Here is a 24,794-nt window from a genome sequence, read left to right on the forward strand (position 1 = left end):
AACATGACCAGATTTGTTTTTCCGCCAAAGTGATTTCTTTTTGGATTGAAGCTTCCTTATTGTTTTGGGTAATTTGTTTTTTTCTGGTTTTGGGAGTTGTTAATGGTACATATAGTTTGATGACTCTTTTGACTTCAAGTAAAAATATGTTGTAATGGTCTTCTACAGTATTGCATCCAGAGAATAGAAATTGCCAATCAAGGGATGAGAGATCGTTGTTTATAAGATCATAGTTGCCTTTTTTGAAGTTATAATTGGGGATTCCGCCGTGGAGATGATTTTTGTATGGACTTATGTTGAGACAAAAGTCAATCATGTTGTGGTCACTGTTGGAAAAGGGTTCTTTAATTTATATTCTGTAAATTGAATTCAAACTATTGCAGAAGATGAGATCGAGGCAGTTGTTAAGTCTAGTGTTGTTGGTTACTGGTTGTTCTAGTCCCAGATTTGTTACTGCATTGTAGAAGGTTGCATGTGTGGGTTCAGTTGTACATTTGTTAAGGGTCCAGTTAATATGAGGTAGATTGAAGTCACAAAGAAAGATAGAAGCATGTGGGCAGGATGCTGCCCATGTTAGTAGTGTATTTAGCTTGTTTGCATGGAATCAGGGGCTCTGTAACATAGTAAGAACCGAAATGTGATATTTAAGGACAGTTCACAGACAATGGTCTCAGAAATAGCAAACTCCTGGGTAACTTGGATGTTTTTTAGATGTAGGGACTTTTTATAGAAGATAGCAACATCACCTCCTCTACGGATTTCACGATCTGATTGGTAAACATGATAGGGTCTTACTGTGGTAATGGAGTCAGGGAGAGATGCATTAAGCCATGTTTCACAGACAAATATAATATCGAATTTAGCCGTATTTAGTAAGAGAAGAAATTCAGGTATTTTATTTACAAGGCTTCTTGCATTGAGTAGCTTGCATTTAAGGCCAGTTGTGGTTGAAATAGAGGTAGTTAGGGGCGTGCATGCCTAGTTTTGAGTGATGTTACTAGGAAGCTTGCAAAAAAGGTTTAAAATGGGGATCACATGACTGCAACAGTGTAATGGCAGCACTGAAGCAGTCACTCCTTTCCCAAATTTGATTCCTTCAATAGTGATGGATTTCGGTATTCTGTAAGTTAGTCCATTTGAGGTACCTTGGTTAAAATAATTTTGCACTATAATGGACCATTCGGTCCAGTTAAAGGTTAAAGTTGAGAATTTTAGTAGTACATCGATTAATTATGTAGGTCTATAATTTCTTGTCAAGTTCTGATTTCTCCAAGAAAGATTGTACAAACATCACTCATTAATTCCTCATTAATTCCTCCCATTTGAATTGAGTTTTGTAAAACTATGGGACAGATGAAAAAAATATTTCCACAAGGAACGTCACCACAGATGTGAACACATCCTGAACAACTTCCTTTTGTCAATCATAACAAAAACATGTTAATCAAAGAAAGTCTGGCTCCTTTGTTTCCCCAGTTTTCTGTGCATCAGTTGCAATGGTGATTTATTTCTCCATTCCCAAGTGAAATGATACCTAAGCAAAAGGCACTGCTTCATAGTCCACATATGTGAGGATACTGTTTTATAAATCTCACTTTCTTTTAATTATAGCAGAAAACCTTCAAAACTGTGACTATGTTATAACAAGTGTTTCTACATTTCTCTTTATGCCTCTTCAAATTGGTTAAAATTGTCTTAATTTTGGAGGTTCTTCCTGAACTCAACACTTTTATGTAGGTTCTTTGACTATAGTATGCTGCTGGCTGGGCTCCAAGTCACACTTTTATTAACTTGAACGATGTATTATTTTTTAATCTCTTAATTGATAGGTTTGTAAAATTATGCCGTCTGTAATCATTTTAACCTATGTATAATCAAAGAAGATAGTATGCAAAGAATTTTCCAGAAGATATTATAGTGACTGTACATGTAATTAGGTTTAGAAGCAGTGTTATATTATGAGAAAATTATTGGCTGATGACCTCAACATTCCATCTCCTTTAATAATAGATCAACCTTAATACAGACAGCACATAATTCAGGAATTATACAAAAGAGTAGTCAGGAAAATATATACTGGATCATAATTAAAGAGAATTAATCATGGACTGTTCAATGTTGAAATTATGTTTTTTTTAATAAATCAGTCATTAAATAAAGTATAAACACTGACTGATATCTCTTTAACTCAGAACTGTTTTGATTCTACTTAACAGAATAAAACTGTTCAACATGTACATAAAAGTTCCCTTGTTTTGTCTTTACAGAGAAGAACACAGATAGCATAATCTCCATTTCAGATTAGGGGGCTCAAGCAGAGTTTTTGAGAATACAAAAGGTGTCTTAGATTAAATCATCTTTCACTTTGAAATTTTAATATAACTTAAAGGATGTAAAATAGTGCATCTTAGCAATGGCTTGCCAATACATTGAAAAAATGAAAGACTTCATCCTTATCTAATGCAGCCACTTCTGTTGAACATTCGGTACATTTTACTGGGTGATATATCTCTTCTTCCTGGCTTTCTGAGCCAATAGTTGATTCACTACTCTGCTTAATTTTCTTGTGTCCTTTCTTTGTCTTCTTTTTCAGTGGGTATTTGTATTTCAAAATTTCTTCTTTGACAACTGTACAGTTCATCACAAACATTGCTCTGTATTGAGTTTTGTATAATTCATGCCTAAAAAGAACAGCAGGGGAGAAGGAAAAACATAGTGACCTTGACTGATTAAATATTTCAAAATTGATAACCCTTTAAATATTGAATGCAACCTAAGGCCCTCTGTGCTCCAGTTATTGATCCACACATGAGCACCTCACTTAACAATCATCATGACTTGCAACTGTAACCTGCAGGCTCTATTTCAGCAATAACTCAAGGACTATCTGTATAGCTCATATTACCATTTTATTCTGAACTTCAAAACAATGAATCTCCCTTCTCTACACTGTATGTGTTATTTGTTTTTAATTTGTAACTTTAAGACAGGGAAAGACTTGCTATATTGATGTGAGCCATCTTAGATAATAATTGCCTACTATTTACTCAATCTATTGCAAACAGCATCAGTGAACTGGCAGAAGTATATTCACCAGTGAAACTGATTCCTCCTCCTAGTGTGCTATATAAAATGGGAGAATCCACGACAGCAGACTCAGGGCAGGCTGCATATGAAGAATGGAAACTTTCATCATACAACAAATATTGGTCTGGATATGTTTACACTTCTAAATGTACTGGTAAAGAAATTATTTATTTCCATTGTTCATATTTTCACTACTGACAAACTTATGATGAAAAACTATGTGCAGGTAATCCCTGACTTAGGACCATTCATTTAATGACTGTTCAACGTTATAACGACACTGGGAAAAGTGACTTATGACCAGTTTTCCTACTTACTACCCTTCCAGCATCCCCCCTGGTCATGTGATAAATATCTAGGAAATTGGCAAGTGGCATGTATTTATGACAGCTGCACTGTCCCGAGATCAGATGATCATTTGTAACCTTCCTGGTTGACTTTCAACAAGTAAAATCAATGAGAGAAGCCAGATTCGCTTAACAACTGCAGTGATTTCACTTAACTGTAGCAAAAAAAAAAAGGACATAGCTCATTTAACTGTCTTGCTTAGCAGCAGGAAGTTAGGACTCAATTGTGGTTGTAAGTCAAGGACTATATATACTAAGTCCCTGTTTATTTATTTTTTGAGGTCATGCAAGGTAAATACCTTTGGAAACTAAATTGAAAATTAAACTATTAACCTAACCACATAAATAAATACTAGTTTATATTATGCAGAGTTCAAATAATTACCTTTGACAATCAAGGCATAATGTTGTCATACAAGCAGGACAGTTCAAAATAGCATCACTGTTGGGAATGGCAGGAAGTTTTTCTTGTGATCGAACATTTTTTATATTATGATAGCTACAGTAAGAAAGCACAAAAATAAAGAAACATCACTATTAGTGTAGCAATCTTTATTGAAAGGATGCATCCCCAAAAACTAGTAGAAATGGTGGGTGATGATATTTTAATGTTCAATGTTCTTAGTCCTAACTATATAAATATCACACCCAAAATGAAATGGCTTCACCGTCCTCTACCATCCATTTGATACAGGGTTTACACAAATTCTTATTTCTCCCTGATTACCCATATTATTTGTATTTAATGCAAACAGGAGCAAATTGACATGAAAAACCCAACAGGACAATCCCACATCACTCCAGGAACATAAACAGATGTCAACCTGAAGAATGTGCTTAATGTCATTAGACCCATACCGGCAGAACTAGAGAACTCTTATATAATTATTGGATAGTTGGTACTTACACAATCCCTCCCCTCCCCCACCCAAAACAAAACCCCCAGTTCTTATTTAACTGCATGGAGGGGAGTCAGATCTAAGTTCAAGATTATCTGATTCTTTACATTCTCTCTAGTACATGTATTTCAATGCAATTTTATTATATGTACATTTGTATGATTACTAGAAAATCCAGCAATGCAAATCAAATGTCTTCCTGCCTTAAATTAGCTCAAAATATTCCAACTGGCATATCTTTCCCCAATTGAATGTGCAGAAAGGAGTTACCAGAGTCTATTTGATGTACCAATAATTAAATATAAAATTACAACAATGGCAGGAAATCAGAAATATGTAAAACTCTTATCATAATTTATTCCAATTTTTTTTAAAAAAAATGCTAACAGCAGGTGGATAGATTTGGTGAAATGATGAATGCACCATTGGGAGACTTGAAATAGGTTAGAGATAGACTGCAATGAAGAATATCTATATCAGTGGTTCCCAAACTTTTTCAGTCCACTGCCCCCTTGGTGCTACAAACTCATCCTCAGTGCCCCCCCTCTATAAATAGCATTATTCGGAATAGCGGATTGCACAACCCACTAAGGAAGATAGTAACAATAAAATTCAAAACTGTAACAATTGCACATTTATTCAAAATCCAATTTAAAAATCTTTTTAGTTCATGTTAATTCAACAAATATGTTGAACATGATCCAGTGGTACCAAGTTTTCAAAGTCTGATAGTCATTTATCAGGAACCTTAGTAACTAGTAACTTAGTAAACTCAGTAAAATTTAGTAACTACTTCACTGTTCAGGAAATTCTTAATGTGATGGATAGGCTTGATGAAGTGATACCAGTTTCCCAATGTCTGGTTTTAAGTCACTTAACAGGAGTCTTAAATCACCACATTCAGTAATCTGGAGTCAATTTCTTTGCTTGGAGAGAAGTTGGATGACCACACTGAAACCACGTTCCACTAAATATGATGCTGGAAATGCAACAAGGAGCTTCTTAAACCACTGTTCATAGTGCAGGATAGTGATCAGAAATTTCCTCTGTAACCAAAACTCTTGGTACGATTTATTAAAACTTTTGCTTCAGCTCAATTTCATTCTGCAGCTCTATTAGTTGTTCCTCCACTACCCCATCTTCCTCAATATCTGAAAATGGATTTATCACCCAATCTGGAATTTCCGTCAAAAGATCATCCTGATATCGCTCAGACATATCTTTATGCAGCATGTCCAAATGGTCACAAAAAACTTGCAGATCATCATCTTGTATCCCACCTTTGTCTTTTAGCTCAGACAAGCTTGGAATTTGGTATAGCTCGTGACGGCCTATATTGGCTTGAATGGAGTTAACTTTGAAATAAACATAGAGATGACAGATTTGGCCTTAATAAGATTGATTTCATTCCCTTGCAACTGCAAATTCACTTCACTGAACTTTGCAAACAGTTCTGATAAATAAGCAATGTCATGCCTGATCTCTTTGAGTTCATCACCGAGTAAAGAATTCTTGTCTTCAAAAAACTCCACAACAGTGTCAAACAGATTGTAAAAGTGTTCTCCCATGAGCTGTTCAGAGCATCCAGACATGGGAAGTGCTTTAGTCTCTTCTGGAAAGGCTGGGCTTAAAACTCCGGGACGCTCCTCCTCCTCCATGGGGCTCCTCCTTAGCATCCCCCAGTTTTAGCTCAGCCTTCATGGTAAGAGGTTGTGCACTCCCTGACTGGAACGGCTTTGCTCAAATTCAGGTTGGATCTTTAAAACCCTTCACCATCTAATTCGGCTTTCCCTTCAATCTGGACAAAAACTAACAATTCTTAAACTCACTTTCCCTTGTAAATTAACGGAGCCTGATAATTCGCAGGCAGCTAGAGGCTTTTGCCTCACACATTAGCCTTATCTCCCATTCCGATTACTTTCCCTCGCAAATTAGAGTAGCTTGCTAACCCTCAGGCAATTTGAGGCTTTCGCCTCACAAAACAGCCTTATCGTCAATTCCGATCACTTTCCCTCGGAAATCAGCGGAGCCTGGCAATCCACAAACAGCAAAAACCGCCTCAGCAAAAACCCTTATCTGCCTCTCCAATCGTCAGATTTGCGATCGGATTGGAACTTTCACAGCCGCAGCTTGCCTGGCTTTGCTACTTTCTCCTGAAAGCAGCATTCAAATAGCACTTAGAGCAGCAGCAGCAGCAGAGACTCTCCAGACGGCTCAGGCTTGACATCGGTGATTCCGCTTCCCGCCCTTTCCAACGGCTGCCTCAAGTTCACGCCCAATTGTAAAAGCCTCCACTTCTCGTTTGTTTCCCTTGCTGGGGACCGAGAAAGCAATTGTCACAGCCTCCTTTCTCGCTGGTTTCCCTTGCTGGGGACCGAGACATTAACTGTCCGTTGTGCCTTTCCTGGATTTAGCTATTCCTCTGACTAATGTGGAACTAAACAGCTACTTATTTACAGGCATTTCTGTGCATTTGCCTTCGGGACCATTTAATCAATCGGAAATTGCAAGTGACAGTTATATTGAGGGCCGTTTGTCGCTGACAGGCAAGGAGGCACATCAGAGCCTGTAATAGCAGGGTTTCCCTTGCTGGGGACCCTGATATACTGTTTTCCATTTAATCTCTTATTCCCATAAATATTCAGTCTTAACTTCCTGGAGGAGCTTTCTGATATGAACCGCAGAAGATATTGATATCAATATCAATAATAATCATAATAAAAAAAATTTTTAAAATTACATTTACACTCGGAGGCAGGACAATCCATCATACAAAATGGAACGTGACAACGGTTTCCGCTCCAAGCCAAGTAAGCCACGTGACAAGCATGTGGGTCCCAAAAAGGCCTCTAAGGCAGCAGATAAAGATGTCCATAGAAGGCACCTAACATTGGAAAGACAATGGCAAAAACAAGCCAGGGAGGCAGACAAGATAGCCATGACTGATCAGTACCCAAGCCTATTGATGGGACCCTTGGACTTATCTACCCAGCCCAGTCAGGCTGTTCCTAGACAAACCCGCATAGGTACATCTCCTCCATTGAGCACTGGCCGGCCAATTCCTGAGGCAACCTTCACCCCTACGGCCGCTGGCCTAAGACAGGAAGAGGGATTACCTGAGTCTATTCCCATCAAAATGAGGCAATGGATGGAGATGGCCATTCAAAGGGGCATTGAGGCTGGAGTTCAGCAATCCATCCAGACCAGACACTTCTCCACACTTCAGATGCGGGATCTCTGTCCGCCCGCTCCTTTGGGCATACCCAACAACATCAATCTCAGGTATTTCCCAATATTCCTAACATACCGGCCCAGGGTCTTCGGGAGGAGGTGGACTTTGAGGACTAGGAGGTTTCCATGGAGGGGGGCTCGATCCATCAGATGGACTTGGAGCTGTCAGAGGCGGACCCGCTAGAACGGGGAATGTTGGATGATGAAGGCCTCATTCCAGACCAACCTACTTTTTCTGGCCTTTTTCATCCACACCTCTTTAAATCTTTACTGTTCAAGGCAAAGAACACCACTAAGATAGGCACAGCAAACACTCATCCTTTACCAACAGAGTCTCAGGACAAATCCCAAGACCTAATATTCTCGCAACCAACTAATGAGGCGGAAACTATCCCTGTTCCTCGTATGTTTGCTGAATTAGTGCAAAATCAATGGGCATCAGCAGCATCATACCCAGCCCCAACAGGGTACAATAAGCGATATTTTAATTTGGCACCAGAGTTTGCAAATTTTCTCAAGACGCCCGAGGTGGATGAACCCATTGTGGCACTGGCCTCTTCTTCCACCTTCCCTAACGAGGCCGAGGAAGCCCTGAGACCAGAAGAAAAGAGGGCAGAGTTAGCACTCCGTAGGGCGCATGTTTCTGACGCTTGGGCCATTAAGGCAGCTACAGCTGTGTCCTTTTTTACACGTGCCTCCCTCCGATGGTTCTCCCACCTGAGGGATATATTGCCGGCGTCAAATGTCAGAGCTCACCAGGAAATAGCTAAAATTATCACAGCTGCAGTGTTCTCCACCGACGCCACATTTAACACAGTCAAATTCTCGTCTAGGGCCATAGCATCTCAAGTATCAGCACGGAGACTGCTATGGCTCAGACATTGGCAGGGGCAGATACCAAGCATAAATGCAAGTTGGCATCAGCCCCAATATTGGGGGATAAATTATATGGCAGTGTCTTGGAGCCCCTCCTTATAGAAAATAGAAACAAGAAAAGAGTGCTTCCCCCTCTTTTTCGTAGGTCTGAAAACAGAACGCCCCAGTCCTTTCGAAGAAGTTCCTTTCGGTCCTACTATCAGGGCCCCTACATTCCCAGATCTCAGAGAACATCAGGCTACAGGCCCAGTTTTAGACAGGATAGGCCTGAATCCTCCGATAGACGTCAGCAGGGAGGCCAAAATAGTAGAAACCCCAGAGGCACTAGAGGCCGATTTTTTTCATCGCCCCAAGTGAGCAGGGAGGCCAAAATAGTAGAAACCCCAGAGGCACTAGAGGCCGATTTTTTCATCGCCCCAAGTGAGCCCTTGACAGCAGTTCCCACTGGTGGGTGGTTAAAACTGTTCGCCGATCAATGGGACAGCTCCACCTCCGATGCGTGGGTCAGGGACACTATTAGGTTTGTTTTGGCGCTGGAGTTTCAATCCTCCCCCCTGAACTTTTTCATTAGGAGCCCTAGGTCCACGGACCCCATTAAGAGGGCGTTGATGCAGCAGGCTATCAATCATCTTCTGCATATTCGGGGCATTAGAGAGGTCCCATCTGAACAGCGAGGTCAACGCTGTTACTCTCTATTGTTCGTGGTCCCAAAAGGTTCGGGGGGTTGGAGGGCAATTCTGGACCTCAAGTGCTTGAACAAATCATTGGTTTATCGGAAATTCAAGATGACTACTCTCCAATCCATTCTGCTTAGTATCAGAGAGAACGATATCATGACCTCTATAGATCTCACAGAAGCTTATCTACATATACCAATCAGACCTGCCCACTACAGATATCTTAGATTTTGCTATTGTGATTGGCACTACGAATATATCGCCTTGCCATTCAGTCTGGCTTCAGCCCCTAGGACTTTTACCAAGGTCCTCGTGGCGTTGGCTGCCTCGCTCAGAATAAAATCTGTCCGCTTACAATGTTATCTGGATGATATTTTAATTTTGTCATCTTCCAGACATCAAGCAAAATTAGATACCAAGTTTACTCTGGAGACCCTTCAGGGTCATGGTTTTTCCATAAATTGGGATAAAAGCCACTTGATCCCCTCAACTAGGCTAGTTCATTTGGGGGCAGTGATAGATACCATAGAGGGCAAGGTCTCTCTCAGGACAGGTTAAACAGTATTCAGTCCTTGGCCAAAGAGATCAGGGCCTTAAGGAGGGTTTCCCTGGCATTGCTGTCTCAACTGTTAGGGAAACTGATTTCTTGTATTTCCATTGTGCCTTGGGCTCGATTCCATTCTAGAGAGCTGCAATGGTTCCTGCTACCTTTCCAGCGATCCGGAAGATCCACCTCCAACGTCCGGATATAGGTACCGCACAATGTTCTCCGATCGCTGCGCTGGTGGTCGGACAAAACGATAAACAGGAGGTGTCCTTTCAAGGAACCCCACAGGGTAACTATCACAACCAATGCCAGCCTGGTAGGATGGGGAGCTCACTTCCAATCCCACACTGCACAAGGAATTTGGACTATTTCTGAACAATCACAAAGCATCAACCTGTTGGAACTGTGAGCAGTTCACCTGGCCTTACGCAGTTTTCTACCCCTTTTCCATTCACACCACGTTCTGGTCTTGACAGACAATACCACAACCAAGGCCCATGTACACAGACAGGGGGGTACTCATTCCAAACTTCTGATGCTGGAGACGGCCAAGTTGTTCAAATGGGCCGAGGCCAATCTGTCTTCGCTCAAGGCAGAACACATAGCAGGGGCATTAAACACACAAGCAGACTGGCTCAGCAGGGCCACGATAGATCAGGCAGAGTGGCGCCTGCACCCGTCTGTCTTCCAGGAAGCAGTGCAGAGGTTTGGGCAACCGGTGATCAATCTATTTGCCTCTCCTCTAAACACCCAATTGCCCCGGTATATTTCAAGGTAACCGGGGCAGAGGTCGTCAATGCCCTGTGATGTCCGTGGCCTCCCAGACTTCTATATGCATTTCCTCCACTCCCGGTAATACCCAGGTTGATCCAGAAGTTATTGGAGGAACGAGCAGAATTGATATTGGTCGCCCCTTACTGGCCCAGGCGAATGTGGTTCACAGATTTACAGGACCTGTCGAGAGAACAACCTTGGAAAATTTCACTGTCGAAGGTTTCCCTCTCCCAAGGGCCGATACTTCACCCGAACCCACAATGGCTCAGTCTAGCCGTATGGAGGTTGAGCGGAGCCGTTTAAGGGCCCAACAAATTTCAGAGGATGCTATTGCCACTATTCAAGCATCCAGACGGGCCTCAACAAATTGTATATACGAAGCCACGTGGTCAGCCTTCTGTCGCTGGTGTCAGGGGTCTAAGATCGACCCAACTGCTCCATCAATAGGACAATTAGTGGGCTTTTTACAGGAGGGGTTGACCAAGGGCTTATCTCCAAATACGTTACGTAGACAGGTGGCGGCTTTAGCCTCGGTGATAACCTGGGGTGGCCTCCATTCCATAGCACACCATCCGCATGTCCGCAGTTTTCTCAAGGGTGCTGCAAACTTACGACCTCCTGTAATTCACCGCTATCCCACCTGGGATCTCAACAAGGTGTTAACCGTTCTTACAACTGATCCGTTCGAGCCTCTAAGAACCACTAGCCTTAAATTCCTGACATATAAGGTGGCCTTCCTAATTGCAATTACATCAGCTAGAAGGATTTCTGAGTTGGCAGCATTGTCAATGCGTAAGGATCTGTGCGTGTTTTCATGCCGACAGAGTGATTCTCCGTTTGGATCCATTGTTCACTCCTAAGATAAATTCCACCTTCCAGAGCGCAGGAGTTGGTCCTTCCAAATCTGTCCGAAATCAGCTCATAGGCTGTAACATCAATGGCATAGCCTTGACGTGCGAAGGGCCTTACGCATCTATCTAGACCGCACAGCGGCATTCTGAAAATCCGAGGCTCTATTTCTATCCTTCAACCCATCCACCTTAGGACAAAAGGTGTCGTCCATGACCATCGGGAGATGGTTGAGAGCCACCATAGCTAAAAGTTATGAATGCCAGTCCATCTCAGTTCCTAGGGGCATTACAGCCCACTCAACAAGGAGTGCGGCAACGTCAGCAGCATGGGCCACGCAGGCCTCCATAGACGAAATTTGCAGAGCAGCAGCTTGGGCTTCACCATCTCCCTTTGTCAGAAATTATAAAATTGATACCTATGCCTCAGCGGACGCTTCATTTGGCAGAAGAGTTCTGCAAAGGGTCCACAAAGTATAGGAGTGGATTTCGATCCAGCGGAGTCCCTCCCTAAGGACAGGCCAAGCTTTGGTATGTCCTATGTCTGGATGCTCTGAACAGCTCATGGGAGAAAGGGCGTTGGTACTTACCTGATACGCCCATTCTCTGTGAGCTGTGAAGAGCATCCAGCCCCACCCATTTCTTTCCGTCTGGTGGGGTTCCTTTCCAGTCAGGGATCTAGATTAGGTGATGAGTTCCGGACTTTGGCACTCAAGTCTTCGCAAAACTGGGGGACGCTAAGGAGGAGCCCCGTGGAGGAGGAGGAACGTCCCGGAGTTTTAAGCCCAGCCTTTCCAGAAGAGACTGAAGCACCTCCCATGTCTGGATGCTCTTCACAGCTCACAGAGAATGGGCGTATCAGGTAAGTACCAATGCCCTTTCTCACACAGTTGCCTTTTGATAGCCAACAAACTTCTATATGAAGCAGCAAACAACCAAAATCTTCATTATTCTCAACACAGAGCTCTCGGAAAAGTCGATCATTTAGAGCATGTACTTTAATTTTGTTAACTGCAGTAATGACAGTGTGTAATGACTTGTGCAAGTGATCAATGAGGTTTTTTGCAACCAGATGTTGGCGATGAATGACACAGTGAATGGTAAAGACATGTGGCACTGCTTTTTTCAAGTAAGCAACACACCCACGGTAGCGACCAGTCATTGATGGTGCTCCATCAGTTGTACAAGCAAGTATGTTGGTAAGTGGAATTTCCTTGTCTTTGAAAAACTGCTCAACAACATGAAATATTGACTCCCCTTTAGAATTTGTTTTTAGTTGCCTCGCAAATAACAACTCTTGAGTCAAACTTTTGTCTTTAATAAAGTGCACATAAGCAAGATTCATTGCCTGACAAAGTTGATTCATCCAGCTGTAATGCAAAGTCTGTTGTCCGTAGTATGCTGCACAAGACATCTTCCACATTCTCAGCCATTTCATCTATGCGTCTTTGCACTGAATTATTTCTGAGAGGAATTGTCTTACTCATATGGTGACTTACGCAAAACAGTACTCAGAACCTCACTAATGGCTGGTAGGACGAGTTCTTCACCAATAGTATGTGGCTTTCCAGACTTAGCAATCAGCAATGAAATGTTGTATGATGCATGCAAACCATCAGTGTACTGTTAGGAAGCATTGTAAAACATATGTGACAGTATTGGGCACTTTTGAAATTTGTCACAAAGTGATTGAAAAAAAGTTAGGTTCTTGTCTGCCTTGTCAGGATGTGCCTTCTTAAAATGTTTGTTCAGTCTGGAAGGCTTCATTGCCTCATTAGAAAATACTTTTTCACATAGTAGGCACTGTGGCAACTGCTGGTTTGATGGTGCTGGTATAAATCCATACTTCAGATATTCCACACTATATCTTCTACATTTCTTCTTTGATTTTTCTGCTTCTGCCATTTCTGCTCTGAAAATCAGAATACTTACAACATGTGTGTTCACATCTGATTTGAAAAATGTTACAGTTGCTGTTGGGGGAGGGATAGTAGAAACCTGCTTTTTTATTTTAAAAAATAGGGAAAGTTTGCCAAGCCAGGCAAAACAGAACAGCACACGAGGCTTAGCGTGGCTGCCAGCATACGGTACGTGCAGGTGCAGGACATGATGGGGCAAGTTGGGCTGGAACAGGAAGTGCTCAACTGACTGACGGCTGACAGAGCCCCAGGCAGAATTGCGCCCTGCGAGGGGCCCACCTCCAGCACTCCTCTGCCATCCCACTTGCCTCATTGCCCCCATAAGTCATCCCACCGCTCCCCAGGGGTGGTACCACCCACTTTGGGAACCACTGATCCATATGGTCACTAGGAGTTTAAAACGATTTGGTGGCACCCAAACTAATCTAAACATCCTTAAGTAAAATTAAGACTTCATGCTAAGAAAAAAAAAGATAGATAATGAAATTTGCAGTGACATAAAATACTGACAGGAATAAAAGATTCTATGATATAGTATTAGAAGTCTCAATAATTAATCTTGGGGGGTCTTCCGGGTTGCCAGGCTTCGGCGACAGCAGGGATTTGTGTTTCTTCGCGATCCCTGCTGTGCTCGCCGTCTTGGTGCCTCCGATCCAGATGGATTTGGAGGATAAGGCTGCCCTGTAGAGGCAGCCAAAGATAGGGAGGATCTGGGAAGGGGTTTGGGGGTGTCGCAGACCCCCTCCTCACCCAGCTTAACCTCCTTTTCTCAAGGCGGTGTAGCGGCAGTCAGCCATGGCCGCCACAAAGAAGCTGGCAGCTGGAAAAGATTGCGCTGGAGGAAGGAGGAGAAGGAAGATTTAAACCGTGAAAGTGTTGGCTGTACCGGGAAAATAACAGCTTCTAAAACCCTGGAGTAGAATTGTTTATTGCCCGAAAGATACATTGTATCCCTAAGAAGAGAGACAGCGGCGGAGAAAGCTGCTAAGGGAAACCTTTTTTTTTTTCTACTTACTCTCCCACCCCACAGAAGTATCAAATGCAGAACTGGAAAATGCATTGGGCACCGAAGATATTTTAACCTGAAAATTATCAGAGAAAGGACTTTGGACTTTGGACTTAACATCCTCAGAAATTGGAAAGCCCGAATTGGAGGTATGGATTTCTGAGCGTTTAAAGGGAAATTGTTGTTGTAAGTGGGGGGAGAGGAAAAAAACTTTTTGGAGCAGAGCTTGAAAAAGGAGGAGACTACCTAGAATTTTAAAGAAAGATACATTTTAATGGGAACCTTTTGATCAATCAGTAACCCCACAAAGAGAAATTGAAGAGGGTAAAAAAAAAAGTATTGAAAGAAACAGTCATTTGGACTTTTTAGTGACTTTGGAATTCTTTTGGAATTACTCTTGATTAAAAATATTTGGGTGGTTGTTTTTGAAGAAATCCTTCTCTTCAGGATGGCATTGCTTTTGGATGAATTAAAAACTCAATACCAAAAATATAAGAAAGAAGAGCAAGATGGAAAAGATTCTTGGGGCACTCTTTTTCAATTTTTAGAAATGGCGGTACGCACCTATGAAAAATTGACTACACAGCTGGATGACTGGAACAAAGAAGAAGAAGAAGCCATTTTGGATGAGCAATGGGTTCACTTTGGGGAGGAGGAGGAAGAGGAAAAGAAAAAGGGGATTTTAAGGGTAGAGAAAACAATCCAAAAAGAAAAAAATGAGATGAAAGCTGGATATAAGGTTAGAAAACAACAGAAAGTGAGTAAGCAGAAGAAGAAAAGGGGGGAGGAGAGACAAGGAGGAAAAAAAGGCAAGGAGAAAAATAAACAAATGAGAAAGGAGGGGATGAAAAACCTTAATTCTGGGAAGCAAGACTCTAAGAAACAAAATCTATTTAGAGACAATGGGTAAATTTAAATGAAAAAGGGATTCTGGAAGGTACATAAAAGTGTGATTTTCTATGTGTATTCAGAGTAGAATGTGTATTAGTATGTATGATTTGCTCTTTTATGGTATTCCTGGTGGGTTATAGGCTTATATTTTGTAATTTTAGCCTATTTGCTTTTCTCATAAAGTTTTTTTTGTGTGTGTGTGTGTGTGTGTAATTTTAGAATGTACTAACCAGAATCTCAATATAATTTAAGTGTTATATTAAGTATTGTGAAGTTAGGGAAAAGAGTTAAAGGTGTTACTCCAATTAGTCTACAGGAGAGTATATTTAAAGAAAAAAGATGAATGGATAACTGTAAAAGAACAGACAAAAAATGTTAAGTACTATGAATTGTATTGAGATAAGATAAATAAAATATAATTAAGAAAGATAAAAGAGGGAAGAGGTTATACAGAAAATTGAAAATGGTAATAAGATATGGATTGACATATAAAGTAAATATTGTTTTTGAATTTGTGTCTGTGCGAAGAGTTTTAACCCGGGATTAAGCAGCTTTCAGAAATGAGGTTTTTTATGTTCTATGTTATGTATGTTTTGTCTATTGTTTTTTTTAAAAGGCAAAAAATTTTGATTAGTAAGAAATATAATCTGGATAACAGAATGAAAAGGAGAAATTGGGATAGGATATGAAGATGAGCAGATAATGTAAATGCACATATTACATTTGGCACGTTTTATTGGTTCCTCCAGAAAGATTCTTTATTTTAATATGCCTTGATTGTTCGTATGTTTTGTAAAGTCAACAAAATTTGTTCTTTTTAAAAAAAACAAAAAACAAAAGCTAAAATAAGTCAGAGGAAAATAGAAGTGCGATGATTGAATAGCAGATGAACTGGAAAAGTAACGTTATTGAATAAGAGTAAAGAGAAATAATGTGAAATCTGTAAAAATGAAATTTATATGTTTACATTGAAATGAGATAAATTAGAAAAATGTGATACAAAATAATGTGTTACCTGCTTTGTAAAGATCTATGGGAAAGCGGTTTTTTTTTTAGTGTTTGATGATGTTTTGTCTTGTTTGTTTCTTGTTAAAATTAATAAAATTTGTTTCAAAAAAAAAATTAATCTTGTGGATTCAGAAAGGAAGGCAGTGTTACGGCAATAAGATGATATGTGGACTACATAAACTGCATAAAAATGTGATTGATTGATTGATTGATTGATTGTATCAATTTATATTCCATCATATTCAGGAAACTTTAGGTGGTGTCTAAATTTAAAGGCATAATCTAGTTAAGTGCAGAACTTTAAAGCTCTGAGTTCTTAATATAAACTAGCTTTGGCTTTAGTCACAGAGTAAAGTTTCACCATTCTTCTTACCTCCTTCTCATCATATCTACCCATTCCTGATCTCTATCGTCTTCTTCTGGATCATAAAATAACTCATCATTCGTTGGAATTCGTCGTTGGTGATGTTTTCTTTTTTTTCTGGTTTCTGCAGTACCTGTCATGTTTGAGACAGATTATATTTGTAGTCATGACACAAAATGTGTAACTCAAAAACCGAAGCCCCTGTTGAATTAACATCCTCTGAGTGGGAATCTATGAAAAATATTTCAAACAGATATCTCCTAAATGTGATAGTTTAAATTTGGTCTTACCCAGTCTGATATCTCCATATGTGATAGTCACATATATTAACTGCAACAGAATGGAAATGCCTCTTTAAAATTAGCACAGCTTAAACAACAAGGTTAATTTGCCACTGTTTTCACAAAGCACAGCAACATATAGTAATTTAGAACAATGACTGTTTGTCTCCGTTAAAACAAATAATGGTTGAAAACTTCTGGTTTGAGCTTCTTCGGTGACAGATCGAAACCTCATCTCTCCGAGGCTTCCAGCCGTGTTCGCCGATGGAGCGCCCCGAGCCGGCTGGTTTCGGGGCTAAGCTACCCCGTAGAGGTGGTGAAGAGCGGGGAGACTACCTGCAGGGTTGAGGAGAGCCGCATCTCTCCTCCCCAGCTGGCCATTACTCCCTTTCCCGAAGGCGGTTGTAGCGGTGGTCAGAAATGGCCACCACAAAGAAGAACTCAACTGGAAAAGAATGTGTAGGAGGAAGATAAGAAGAGAACGTTTTGGTTGACCGGGTCAAACAGCAAAAACAACAAATAAGGTACCCTGGAATTTAAACTTAACAACATTGTTCAAAAAGAAGATTTTGAAGCTGCGAAGGAGAGAGAGAAGGGAAAGGATTAGGTTTTTTTTCTTCCCTTCCTTATACTGACAGCTAAGAGACTTAAGCAAGAAACTGAAAAAAAATCCACTTTTACATTAATAGGCATCTAAGCTGAAAATAAGTCAAGGGGATAATAAAGATTTCTGGACATTTAAAAGTTTTAAAAGCTGGAAAGGAGAAAAAAAAGAATAGAAGGGCAGGATCTGAAAAAATGGAGGAGACTGCCTGGAATTAAGGAATGGAACTGTAATTAAAAGGAATTTACAGTGAAATTTTAACAAGATTCCTCAAAGATACATTTTAATGGAAACTTGGTAACAAAATAATAGAAGCCCAGGAAGAGAAAGTGGAAAAAAGAAGCAAGTAGAAACAGCCTTGGATTATTTGGATTACTTGGTGATTTTTGGTTTTTGCATCTAGATGACTAAAATTAACTGGGTGGTTGTTTAAAAGTTTTTAAAATGGTATCACTCTTAGAAGAACTGAAAACGGAACTTAAAAAATGGAAAGAAGATGCACAAGAAGGGAGAGGTTCTTTTGGCTTCGTGTTTCAATTCTTAGAAATGGAGATCTGGAACTATGAGAAGCAACAAGAAATGCTTGCAGAACAAGAAGATTGGGACAAAGAAAAAGCCATCTTTAATGATCAAATAATTTTAAGTGGGGGGAAAAAAGAAAAGGGGGGGAAGAGAGTGAAAGGTTTAAGATTAGAAAAAACAACCAAAAAGAAGAAGAAGAATTTGAAAGATAAGTATAATATTAGAAAGCAACAGAAGAGGGGATTACAGATGAGAGAGTTAAAAGTAGAGGAACGAGGGGGTAAAAAGGGGAGGGAGAAAAAGAGGGGGAAGAAGGCAAGGAAAAGAAGTTGTAAAAGACAGAAACAAGAAATGGAGAAACAGGGAAAAGATATAAGGATTGTAACCATAAGTTTGTTTAGAGGTGAAAGTTTAATTGTAAAAGGGATTCTGCAAAGGTACATAAGATAGCTTTGTTATATTACAAATAGAAATAACTGTAGAAAATATGATGGATAAAATATTTATTGTAATGCAGTGGGATGTTTGTTAATAAATAAATGAATTAAAATGATTGAGAGAATTAAAAGGGAACATTTTTAACTATTAGTAATGATTTATAAAAATATAATGAGAAATATGGGGGGGAAAAGAATTAACTATGGAAAGTTTATAAGTGTTCCCAAGGAAGTATGATATTTAATTGAAAAGAAATGTTAAAGATGTTAAGATTTTAATGCATATTAATGATAGAATTGAATTGGAATGGAATGTGTTTTATTTACATATATATATCATTTTTTCTTTTTAAGAATACAGTGTCTATTTTAAGAATGTACCAAGCAGAATTTGATTGGAAGTTATGTATTATAATGAATGCTATAATCTTAAAGCTATACACTGAAGCTTAAATAAGAGCTTGAATGGATAAAATTAAAGGATATAAAGGTGTCAAACTCTAATTGGTAACTACAGGGAAAAATTTGCTTAATAAGAAAAGACAATGTGAAATTGTAACAGGACAGACAAAAGTATAAATATAATGATTTCAATTGAGATAATTAAAACAAAGTTGAGAAAATTAAAAGAGGGGAAAAACTATGTAGAAAATATAAAATGGTAATAAGATATGGAATAGAATATAAAAATGAGCATGAAATTGAGTTTTGTGTCTGTATGAAGAAGTGATAACCTGGGACCATGCTATTTTCAAAAAAGATGTTTTATTTGTATTTTGTTTTTGTGAAAACAAATAATGGTTTAGCATAATTAAATGGACACTAGATTTTCTCAAACACAAGCAGTAAGCTTGTGAATGCTTGTTCCCATTTAGGGTGACATTTTCTTACCTTCTGAATAGAAAATGATTAATCAATGGATACCAATTCAATCAGACTTAAATATGTTTTAAGATCAGCCTTGACATCTAAATAAATTATTAACAATTATTAGCCTTGTAAAAACTGACATAAGCTTGCTACGAATGGGTTCTTTTGTAGCTACCTGAAGAACTTAATAAAATAACTTGACAGATTAGAGGAAAGACCTCAATGGTCTGGCAACTTGAGAAGCCAAAAACCATCACAGCAACAGTCTACCTATTTATTTTCCAAGGACTGATATGCAGAAGTTTTTTTTATGTTGTTGTTCTTTTAAATTGTATGACTCTGGGTAGCTAACAACACACACACACACACACACACACACACACACACACACACACACACAAATAAGCTAAAACTATATGCAACATAAAATAGCAGCCAGGAAATAACAGATAACAAACACCCACTATCAATACAGATACTATGAAGAAACAGGATCACCCATAGTATGAGGATCCCAGGCTCAATGGCAAAACCAGATTTTCAAAGCTTTTTTAATTATATATTGTTATTGCTTTTAAAATAACAAAAAAGGAACAAAACACAAAGAGGTGTACATTATAAAAAGAGAACATAACAAGTGTTATGTTCAAGGCTCCGTGAAAAGCCAGCAAGGTTTTAGATGATGAGTCTGATCTCCAAGGGACTGATATTCCAGAGCTTGGATACCACAACAGGAGTCCTGCCAGATAAAACTCCCTCGTGACTGACACCTCTCCTAACAGACCTAACAATATTGCCAAGAGAGCATGGCCACCTGCCACCCCATGAATTTTTCCAAATCTATTTTAACTCATATGATTTAATGATTGACATTTTTTTGTTTTAGAGTTTATACAGTGTATCTCACATACATACTTTACTGTATTGTCAAAAAAGAGCAACTATCTTTCTCTAACAACCCATTTGATTTCTATGCCAGGCACAGAAAATCCCCAGTATATAGTTCTTTACTGCTGATGGCCCTCAGGTGAGCACTGAAATGTAATAATAAACAGCTGCCACAAATCTCAAGCTCATACTTTCCCATTTCATATATAAAAGGAGAGCAAAGGTTTACATTTACACTTCAGGTCAAACATAGCTACCAATTTTAATAGTTTCCTTGTATTATATTTTTAAACCTAGATAACTTGAAAGAGCAGATTAATAAATAGTACTGATAGACATTGTTTCTTAGCTGCAATTTAAAAGAATCTCAAACAACTTTCCTGTCTTTTGATGATTATTGAGCATTTTATCAATTATGTGTTTTAAATATATAACTGACTTCATTTTAAAGAGTCAAAAGTCCTCAATTGTAGGGTACTGTATGGGTTGATGCTATTGCCACCCTATTCAATGGTTGAACAAAGTCATTCATCGAAAGCTCAGGTACCATCAATATTTTAATGTGACTCAGCTGTATATTTCAATACCGGACTGAGCAAGTTATGTCGAAGTCATTTCTCATTGCTTGAAGCTTTTTGGATGTGGTTGGGGGACTAAGTGGATATGGTCAAATAGCTGGTGATTCTCCATCACTGATTCTTAATGGAGTTGCACTCTCTGATCAAAGCTGATGCATACTCTAGGAGTCCTTCTGAACTTGCAATTCCTGCTTCATAGATGGCAGCTGTGGCCTGTAGGACCTTTGCACAGATTAATTTGAGATACCATTTTGTGGACTAAGAGTTCTTTTTCAAGTACTGAGGTCACAGACCTAGGTGGTGCAATGGTTAGAGTGCAGTACTGCAGGCCACTTCTGCTGACTACCGGCTGCCTGCAATTTGGCAGTTCAAAGCCCACCAGGCTCAAGGTTGACTCAGCCTTCCATCCTTCTGAGGTGAGTAAAATGAGGATCCGAATTGTTGGGGGCAATATGCTGACTGTAAAACTGCTTAGAGAGAGCTGTAAAGCAGTATATATAAGTCCAAGTGCAATTGCTATTGCTAATACTTGGGCGCCCTATGTATGGATTAGTACAATGCATTCTAGATAGGGCATTCAAATAGTTCTTGAAGACTATTTGAAAGTTACAATTACAAATGTAGCATCTCAGTTATAAGTTTGGTACATGTATGCTATAAGTTTGGTACATGTGTGGTTTGTTTTGTATTGTTAAGAAAAATGTTAAGAGTGACTTGAATTTGATTTTCAATTTGCTTGTGTCTGGTCACTGTGTTATTTATTTATTTATCACATCTATATACCACCCATCTCACCATCCAAAGTGACTTTAGGTGGCTTATAATATGTTCATCTTCATCATCCAGAATATATTGGTTAAGATGGGAAGTCATATGAATGTGTTTAATAAATTAATATATATTCACAGTATTAATTTACCATTGTTGTCAAAAATAGACAAAACTAGAATCAACTTTCACAGGCTGAAAAGCAATGCCATTTTCCAATGGCTTGTAAGTGTGTATTGGAGGGGGAAGGGGGAAATACACATTCAACTTTTGTGCAGATCAAATTAATAGATTAAAGATAATACTGCAATCCTTAAGGAAAGATAAACACATTAGTAGCCCTACTCAACACAAAAAATCACCTGCTTTCACCATTTCTTTTGGGATAGTGAGATGGGCAATGTATAAATTTAATTAATAAATAAGTGGCATCCATAGAATTGTATACTAAAATCGCATGGAGATGTTCATTTCATTTCATTTCAATTTTTTAAAATTAGCAAACAAAATATAACTAGCACTTCAGATTTTGAGAGCTTATTCTATATTTGGAAGACAAAGGAATTTTACTGTTTATATTTTTGGACAGGCTATAAAATTATTGGTTATTTACCTGCCACATCTTCATCATCTGAATCGGAATCAAAATAAATGTCATCATAATACTTAGAAGTGGAGACAGTTCCAGACTGCCCAGCAACAGAAGCATCACCTAAGTCACAAAAAACATACAATTATGAGATCACCCTACATATGCAAATATGTATTTTCCTATTTATACACTGAAATTCCATGCAACTGTAATTGCTTTTGTGTTTCTTTACATTCTTTACATATAAGATCAACTGTACTCAGCCCAATTAGCATTCTGCTTTCACAATAATCAACCAAATACCTACAGGAGCCTACAAGCAGAACATGGGTCCAAACACCCTGTCTGTCTCAGCAACTGGTACCAATTTCTAATCCAGGAGGTAATATATAATCAGTGTAGCACTACAAATACAGATGGTCTTATTCTTCATAAATCATTCTAATTCTCCTTTAATCCCATGCAGATAGCCATTCCGAGATGTTCATTAATAATCGTTCCTTTTTAAGCAATAGTTTAGCAAATGATGCATTAATCTTTATTCCAACATCTCTCAAAACCCCCCAGAGATGATCAGCCTGCCAATAATGCTGTGAGTGATTATGTTGGAAGAATATGCTTGTTCAAACTACCTATAAGGTAATCCTATACAAAATACACTCAAAAAATAAATCCCAGGATAGGATTGCATTGTTAGTTAATTATACAAAGGAGAAACTATTTGATTCAATGTCAATATCCTGGCCTCTCATTACAATGATTCTGTACTTGCACAAATTAAATTGATTTCTCAGTGAATATGAAAAACCTTGTATCTTTTGGACTTAAAATTTTAAGTAGGCCTGAATCTGCCTCAAATGCTTTGAGTGCCTTGACACAAAAATAACAACCACAGCAAATTATTTTTCAATCTCCAAAGTATAGTTGCCTGAATGGGATTTCTCTTTAAAATTTTAAATGTAGCTGTGTTATTACAGTAGAAATTGATATTAGCAACTTTATTAATATTCTCTACATTTATTGACGGAAAATGTGAAGAGACAAATATGGAAATATACTCAAGTCCTGTTGCCCTGTTCACATTTTCTAATTGCATAGAATTAAAAAAAATGAGCACTTTGATATATTTTGGTTGTTTTTTTCTGTAGCACAAACAGGGCTCAGGATTATATTTCCATTATCCAGTCTTCATATTCCTCAATACTTAAGAGTTGAGTATCTCCTCGTGGTTACAGCAAATAGGTGAAATTAGTTGAAATGAGCTGATCTCTCAAAACTAATCAGTTGAAAAGACCTGAAAAACCCATTCATATTTTTAAATTTTGGAAAAACATTTACCTGGAAGTTGTGACTTCCACTGGCCTTCCATATTTTTCATGGTGGAGCTAAGTTCAGCTTCCATTTCCTTTTGGAATTCATCATCACTAGAAGATTCACTTTCTCCTGTGAGACACTCCCGTATCAGTTTACGCTTCTGCTCTGGGGTGCCATATAAAAGCACATCCACTTCATCTTCAGAACTACAGTGGTGTAGATGACGAGATATTAGAGATCATTATTTCAAAATGAATATCACACAGGTAGTCCTTGTTTAACATTACTTAAAGAAGATATTTCTAAGTAACTTTTTTAATTAGCAATTGGCTAGAAGCATCAGCTAGCAGGAGCAAATGTGAGTTTAAAGGTTCACCTCACCTCGGATAATTATTTAAAGAACATTTATGAAAAGCAACTCTTAAGTAAATTTACGTCTGTCCTTTCATAACAGCATTATATTTCAATCTATACATTGCTAAAACTCTCATTGTCATGAACTTTAACTGGGCAAAACTGTGCATAATACAGCAACAATTTTAAACCACGGTATCTCAAATGGGATAACTTTCAGAATGTGTCCAAAATCCAGGACTGATTGTTTATGAAGTCATGAAAATTGGGAACGATATTCCTGCTTCAGTGCTACTGGATGCCTCTGTGGTGGCATGACCTTCATTTTCAATGTTCCATGGCCGTTTTCCAGATAGTCTGCCATCTCTCCCCCACCCAGCCTCAGCTATTTACCTGCCTGCTGGGAAGAGGTAAGAAGGGAAAGAGGGAGGAAGATTTAAAAGGCTCCCTGCCAAGGTGCAGGAAGTCTAAAGATGCTCCATTCTGTTTCTCTATTCAGGTAAAAGAAATGTTCCTGAAAAAATGACCGAAAAGAGCACAGGTTTTCTAGTATGGGTAATACTCAAAACACATTACAAACTACCGTACAAAACACAGGCTAGGAACAGCTTGTTAATTTCTTGGTTAAAAACAAAGCAGGAACAATTCTCAAAATCAAAATTTACGAAGTTCTTTAAGTTCTTATATCTTTAAGATATAACGTCGGAAAGGAAACCGTGAAGATCTCATTTTTGGTTTTTTTAATGCAAAATATAGAAAGCGGCAGGTTGCAACACACAGCTCTTTCACCTGATCTCAGAAAAGTAACTAATGATCTCTCGACAGTAACTAATTAAAAGGGAATAGTTTCGCCTTCGGCTGACGATCGCGAAACATCCCAACCCCACGAAGACGTAAGAAAACGAAAAGATATTGCCAGCTGTCTTCCCAACCCCAAAAGACCTGCTCTCCGCTGGGTCCTCGTCGCTCGGCTCCTCGACCACATAAGGATCATCTTCTTCCCGCAGAGAACTCATGCCGGCCACTCCGTTGTAGTAAACAATCCTGGTCAATTGGTTCTCCCCAACTAGCACAAAACGCCTTGTCCGTCACTTCCTGTTCCGCTAAGCCTG

General features: G+C 39.0%; 1 protein-coding gene across 2 annotated transcripts; it reads right to left on the reverse strand.

Annotated features, from left to right (window-relative positions):
- Positions 1–1,983: 1,983 nt before the first annotated feature.
- EAPP (E2F associated phosphoprotein) lies at positions 1,984–24,794 on the reverse strand. 2 transcript variants are annotated; one of them, XM_026710994.2, is made up of 6 exons: positions 24,625–24,788; positions 23,353–23,534; positions 22,036–22,134; positions 16,484–16,607; positions 3,820–3,933; positions 1,984–2,681 (listed from the first exon to the last, which is right to left on the reverse strand). In XM_026710994.2, the coding sequence occupies exons 1-6, from the start codon at positions 24,696–24,698 to the stop codon at positions 2,408–2,410; spliced, it is 867 nt and encodes a 288-aa protein (XP_026566779.1). In that variant the 5' UTR covers positions 24,699–24,788; the 3' UTR covers positions 1,984–2,407. The 2 variants fall into 2 exon arrangements, with proteins under 2 accessions (XP_026566779.1, XP_087778020.1); XM_087921894.1 differs by lacking the exons at positions 1,984–2,681; positions 3,820–3,933 and adding an exon at positions 12,273–13,198 and having other exon boundaries at positions 24,625–24,794.

The sequence above is a fragment of the Pseudonaja textilis genome, chromosome 1, assembly GCF_049901715.1.
Source record: "Pseudonaja textilis isolate UNSWEBS1 chromosome 1, rPseTex1.2, whole genome shotgun sequence".
In the NCBI taxonomy this organism is placed as follows: Eukaryota; Metazoa; Chordata; class Lepidosauria; order Squamata; family Elapidae; genus Pseudonaja; species Pseudonaja textilis.

What these genes read in the sequence shown, in the direction of transcription:
- EAPP (XM_026710994.2), bottom strand. Translation starts at nt 24,698, where the DNA reads ATGAGTTCTCTGCGGGAAGAAGATGATCCTTATGTGGTCGAGGAGCCG. An exon ending in GAGGACCCAGCGGAGAGCAG is followed by an intron (nt 23,535 to 24,624) that starts GTCTTTTGGGGT and finishes ACACCACTGTAG; the next exon opens with TTCTGAAGATGAAGTGGATG. An exon ending in GTGGAAGTCACAACTTCCAG is followed by an intron (nt 22,135 to 23,352) that starts GTAAATGTTTTT and finishes TTTGTGACTTAG; the next exon opens with GTGATGCTTCTGTTGCTGGG.